Here is a 6,000-nt window from a genome sequence, read left to right on the forward strand (position 1 = left end):
GAGGCACAACAGATTTAAGAATTGAAGATTTTTAATGAAAAAGGATATTAAGGACAGTTTGGTGCAATACATTGTCACCAAAATAATGTGTTCTAGGATGGCTTTAGTTTCTACATATAAAAAAGTATGAATTATCTAAAAAGAATTTCCTCTTAAAGTCTCAGTCCAAATGTTTAGAAGAAGGTCAAAGCAGACTTTAATAAAGGAATGAAAGTCAAAAAGCACTCTCTGTAAATAAATTCTGAATTTGCAATTGAGGCCTACAACATTATATACATATAATTATATATCATGTTTTTAAACAATGCCTATAAAAATATTTTAGGATACACGAATCACTATTTTTCAAATCATACCTAATAGGTTGTTTAATAGGTGTTTTTGTAATACACCATCTGTTAGTAATGACTACATGCCACAAGATAAGAAAAGGGCAAAGATATGCATAACTATGTCCAATAAGCAGAAATAAACTGTGAACATCAACTATGTTAATTCTTTATACTGTCACAAGAACAAAGACACATAAAAATCAAATAAACACAAATATGTACATATTTTATACTTAAAATGATTACTGCAATTTAGATTTTCCACATCTTTTAAAAAAGGCTTCTTTTTATACACATTTCATGTGTTGAATATTAATCACTTCAAAGTCTATACCTAAGTAGATGAAAATCATACATGGTCAATGCGTCTTTTTTCATATGTCCTCAAACAGGGTTGAATGCCAGCCCTATGTGATAAGACAATGAATCTAGAATATCTATGAAGATTAAGGTGATGTCCTTGATGCATCATAACACATACAAGTTATTTAAATTAGAACAACAGAGTTATGCATTTAAAATGTGAACTGGAAAAACAAAAGAGATTTCTAATCTATTAATTACTTGGTAGGTAGTAAAAGTAAAATTGATTTTCCCCCTGATGATAAATCTATTCAAGGATTTGAAAGTCACTTGTATAATTTAAAAGGAAAGCTTGTCATAACTTTGTGTATCCTTTGGTAAGTGAAATTTGGTGTTCAAATTATATATTTTTTAATGTACAGAACAATACTAATGCCTTAAGTTAAAATGGGAAAGAACAGAGAAAATTTTAATATGTAAATCTGGGTAATAGAATAACAAAACTAATAAAGAATCTCTCAAAGTGAAAAAAAAGTGTTCAAAATAAAAGAAGGTACACTTCAATTAACAATTAAAAGCATAAAGGCCTTTTGAATATTTAATTATTCTTATTTAACTGCTCTGAAAAAATAAGGTTGCTCTGCATCTACACTAATGACCTACTACCCATTCTCTTTTCTAAAACTCTTGGCTCCTTAGTCTGGCCTGGAAAAAAAAGCTAGACTTTTAATAGCAGGTGACTGCAGAGGGGCCATTTTCACCTTGCAGATAGATCTTTGTTATTCTGGTGTGTAAAGCAGACCATTAGCACAAAGTCATTTCTAATCTCAGTTGTACAATACACATGGTGCACATAACCCTAAAACTCATGTTGCATAAACCACTCTGCTTCCACTCCTAATGACCTTGCAAATCATTCACTGTTATTGCTTGACTTGCACCCATGAATTATAAGACTGCGAAACAACTTGATGACAAAGTTATAATTTCCCCTTTCCTGAAGGTTTATAAAGGTCAACATAACATCATCCAGAAGAAACTGAAAAGATCATGCAATGGAAAAGATAAGCATAATATTTGACATTTATAAATAACATTATAAAAAATTACTTATGGAAAAAAGTAAATGACCTCCAAAATTTACACCTGACTTCAAGATAAATGACTAAAATAGGAAATTTCTTTAGTGGTCCCACACTAAGTCCTATGGTATTAATGACCATCACAGGTCTGCTCCAGTCCTAACTTCACTGTAGAGCATTCAATTAAAACTTACTTTCAGATCAAAAAGTTAGTGAACATATACCATCTACTGCTGGACTCACACTCTAAGGGTATATTATGTTCAAAAATAATATTTCTAGAAATAAGATTTTTAATCTATGACATTTTCTTTATTTAAAAAGACAGAAAATATCTGATGTGCATGAGTTTATCTTGCCTTCCTTTTAACTTCAAACTCTTGAAGTAGCACGTTTTTCCTAGCACGTTTTTCCTTCTTCCCCCTCAGCCTAACCTCTTTAATAAACCCATTTTAAAAGGAAGAAAGGGAAAAAACAATAAATGAAGTGACAGGAGGTGAAAGAATGAAGAGTGTGTGCTCCATGAATAAAGGACGGTTTTATAACAGGAGGTACTTTTGTTAGCAAGTGATTGGCAGGTCTCCTCCCCCAAGTTAAAAGAAATTCCATCCACTCCCCAAAACGGCAGAGGCCAAAAATGTCTAGTCTAACAGTTCTGAAACCCCAGAGTCCGGAGAGAGGCAACGGGGGCGGATTAGCCAGTGGGGGAAGGGGAGAGAGAAAGACCAGCAGGAGACCAAAGAACAAAAGCAGAAACCCAAGGAGAAAGGAAAGACGGGACCCGGGCGGCCCGAGACAGGGGGAGAGAGAGAGCTGGAAAGTGGGAGAGCACGACGGGGGAAGAGAACACCGGGCCCTACAGGGCCCGGCTGGCCGCTCCACGCGCACCATGGACAGGGCTCCGCGCGGCCCCGGCCCACATCCCTCTAGGGGGCGGTGGGAGAAAACGCGAGAGACCGCGGGCGTCGGCCCCGTTCTGCCCCTGGTGCCCGCAGGCGCCCCAGGCCGGAGCGTGCCAGGCCTTGACCGCTGAAAACCACGGAGAGGGGGATGATGTGCACCATCTGTCCCTGCCCCGGCCGCCCCCGGCGCAGCGACACTTCCGAGCCGCGCCAGCACTTTCCCGAGCTGCCACTGCCTTGCCACCCCCAGTAGCCAGGCGGTGTTCAAAGGGCTCCTCCGGCAGATTCCCCGGAGACCCTCGCCCGCAGTGAGGGCCGACACGTCCCTCCCCTGCAGCCGCTCCAGGAACCCACCACAGGCGGGGACAGACCCAGGACCCCCGCCCGGCCCCCACCAAACACAGGGGTCCCGGCGGAGGCGCGCGGCGTCTCTTCCCCGGACCTGGCTGGCTGGCCAGGAGGGACCTCAGGGCATCCAGCGGACGGACGCCGCGGTAAAGTTGGGCGGTCGGCCGGGCTGGGGATCCGGAGCAGGTGCTTCCTGCTGCGGAGAACCCATCTAGTACCGGTTTTAGGAAAGGCTAGCAGGCACTCTTCCAAAAGCGTGAAAAGTGCTAGGCTTCTGGAGAAGGCGCCCCCAGGGCGCACGCAAGAAAGAGGCAGCCTGACCGAGGGAGAGGAATAATAGCCAAGTAACGGAACTTCTTCCCTCTAGGCGGGATAAGGGGCGTGCGGGCCAGGGGCTAGGTGCGGAGGTGCCGACCCGCATAGACTCCTAGAGGCAAAGGGGCGACGCTTTTTTTTTTTTCCAGGTGGGAGCGACACAGAAAATTGTGAGGGCAAGAGAACAGAAACAGGAGGCAACTCTGGGCTGGAGTAAAAACAATAGGACAGTGAAGCGCTCAGGCACCCGGAGGTGTGGGTGTCAGGGTGCGGTGGGGTGGAGGCAAGTCCCGTAACTAAGACACCAGAGTGAGCACAGCTACTGCAAACTCGAGACCCATCCCTCCGGAAATAAACAAACAAAAAAAATGAGGCAAAGTGGAATTCTAGGGTCAAGAAAACTGTAAAACCATAGTGTTATCTTACCTCGCCCTTCTGCTGCCTAGGGACAGACCTCACAAGCTCACCCAACCCCGAAGAAGAACCAGAGGGGCCCGCGATCGCCTCTTCGGGACCCGCCAGGAGAGGCGCGAGAGACCAGCCGGCCCAGGCAGCCCTGACCCTGCACCCTGCCTGAGCCTTGGGTCTGCACAGCTCCCGGCCGCGCGGTGCCGCACCTCCCTTCCCGGGTGCGCAGCCCGGCCCCGCAGCGGCGCGGGGAACAAAGGGACCCGGTGCCGCCCGCCCCACCCCACCCCACCCGCGGCCCGCCCGCGGGACCGCCGCGTACCTGAAGTAGGGCCGCCAGCAGCGGCAGCAGGGTCCGCGGCGCTCCCACTATCCGGCACATGGAGGCGGAGAGGGGCCAAGCAAGAAGCCGGAGGCGGCGGCAGCAGCGGCAGCACCAACAGAGGCGCGGAGAGACGGCTCCAGGCAGTTTCCACCCCTTCCCTTCTCCTCCCTACCCCACCCCCTTCTCCGCTGCTCTCCTCTCCCCGCCAATGGAGAGCGAGCTGATGACAAATAGCGGGCCGCGGAGTCCGCGGGACTCGCACCAGGAGTAATAAAACAGACCGAGAGATCAAGGGGCTGGGGAGGGGGCGGAGGAGAAGGCGGGCGTGCGTTTAAGAGTGAGTGTGAGTGAGTGAGTGAGTGAATGTGTGTGTGTGTAGGCTTCCGCGGTGGCAGCGCAGGCGGTTGGTGCTGCTGTGGCCAAAAGCGCAGCGGAAGCCGGGAGGGATGCAGGCGGCAGCGGCGGGGACCTCGGCCAGTGTAGGATGCGGAGATGGAAGTGGAGCAGAAGCTCCACAGCGCGAGGTTTCGGGCTCGTGTTTTTTGTTTGTTTTTTTCCCTCTCCGGGTCCCCTCTCCAGGGCCGCTCGCCACGACAAAGACGCCGGGGAGAGCGCCGCAGGGAGGGCGCTCGGTATCTTGCGCGCTGCGCCCACAAAGGGCAGCAGTCCCGCCGCCCGGCGTCTCCGCTGCCGCTGCGTGGGGGCTAAGGGCCGCTTCTCCGCTCCCCTTTCCGGTCCCCTCGCGAGTTGGCGACTGTTCGTTCACCGCGCGGAGGTGAAGTCAGGGACCGGGGTTGCCACTACCGCCAAGGCTCCGTCCCGCGAAGCTGCCGCCGCGGCCGAACCTGCTGCCTGCGACCGGCGCCCGCCCGCTAGTCCTCGCCCTGCGCTGCTCACTGCGCGCACCGCCCCACCCCCTGCAGCCGCTGCCGCCCGCGCACTCCGCTCGGCCTCCGCGAGCACGAGCAGGGAGCCGCCGCCGCCGCCGCTGCAGCTCTGCCAGCTCTCGCCACATTCGCTGCCCGGCTCCGCGGCCCGCTCCCCTCTCCCTATCCCCTCCAGCCGACGCCCGCCCTCGCCCCCGCCCCCGCCTCCCTCCTCTGTCGTGCCTCCTCGCCCGCGTCGTGGCCAATCGGAGGCCACCAAGCTGCGGCGGTAGCCTGCTGGATCCGCGGCAGTCGTCCGCCCCCGCCCCCGCCCCGCCGAAGCGCCCCGATTTTGCTGCAGCCCACGGGGGGTCGCCGGAGGGAAGTCTGGGGTGCGCGGAGCACCACCCCGGCAGGTGGAGGGGCTGCGGGAAATAACTTGCGCAGGAACTTGATTAGTCACAGGTTCCTCTTTGGACCGCAGTGGGGAATCAGTTAGACATTAGGAAGGGGAGGGGCGAAGGAGCGGGGAATACCTCCTTGGGTAGCCTAGCGCATGCCTCTTTCCGTTTTGTCACTCTTTCGAGATAGATTATTTTTCTGGGCCGGGGCAGACACCACGAACTAGCGACGCGGGCGAAGCCCGTTCTGGCCATTGTTGTCCGAGGCGCTTGCCACGAGCCACCTGCGGCGGGCAGGGCTGAGGCCTCGGCTTCCCTCGGAGCTCGCACCTCTCCCCCCTTTGAGGCTTTTCTGGAACCGCCAAAGTTCGTGGGTTCTTGTTTTGTTTTCTTTTGTTGCCTGTGAGTTTGAGAGTGCGTGCTATTTTATTGGAATTCTCCCGTTTTATATTTCTACTCGCTGGTGGTACAGTTCATAATTTTTTTTAGCAAACAGTTTCAGTGACTTTGACCTCCGCCCACGATCCGCAACAGCAATGATAAAAGGGGGGTGGGGGATAACCTAAAAGCCAGAACTTGGCGTGAAATTGGATTATGTAAAATGACTGATGCAGAGTTCGCCCCAAGTAAAGGACTTTTACTTCTTCCTTTGAGGCACGAACGTAGAGTGGAACACAAAAAGTGAGAGACTACCAATTAGGTCACAAAGTTTTGTGGA

The 6,000-nt window shown here is 51.3% G+C and overlaps 1 protein-coding gene across 1 annotated transcript in view; it reads right to left on the reverse strand.

Moving 5' to 3' along the window:
- Positions 1-4,845, reverse strand: part of CDH2 (cadherin 2) — a 218,509-nt gene extending 213,664 nt beyond the window's left edge. Inside the window, exon 1 of the mRNA XM_036245120.1 lies at positions 4,013-4,845. Within this exon, the coding sequence (XP_036101013.1) occupies positions 4,013-4,072 (60 nt within the window). The 5' untranslated portion in view covers positions 4,073-4,845. The remainder of the gene's footprint in view (positions 1-4,012) is intronic.
- Between the last annotated feature and the right edge of the window lie 1,155 nt (positions 4,846-6,000).

Source organism: Molossus molossus, unplaced genomic scaffold (genome assembly GCF_014108415.1).
Source record: "Molossus molossus isolate mMolMol1 unplaced genomic scaffold, mMolMol1.p scaffold_m16_p_6, whole genome shotgun sequence".
NCBI lineage: Eukaryota > Metazoa > Chordata > Mammalia > Chiroptera > Molossidae > Molossus > Molossus molossus.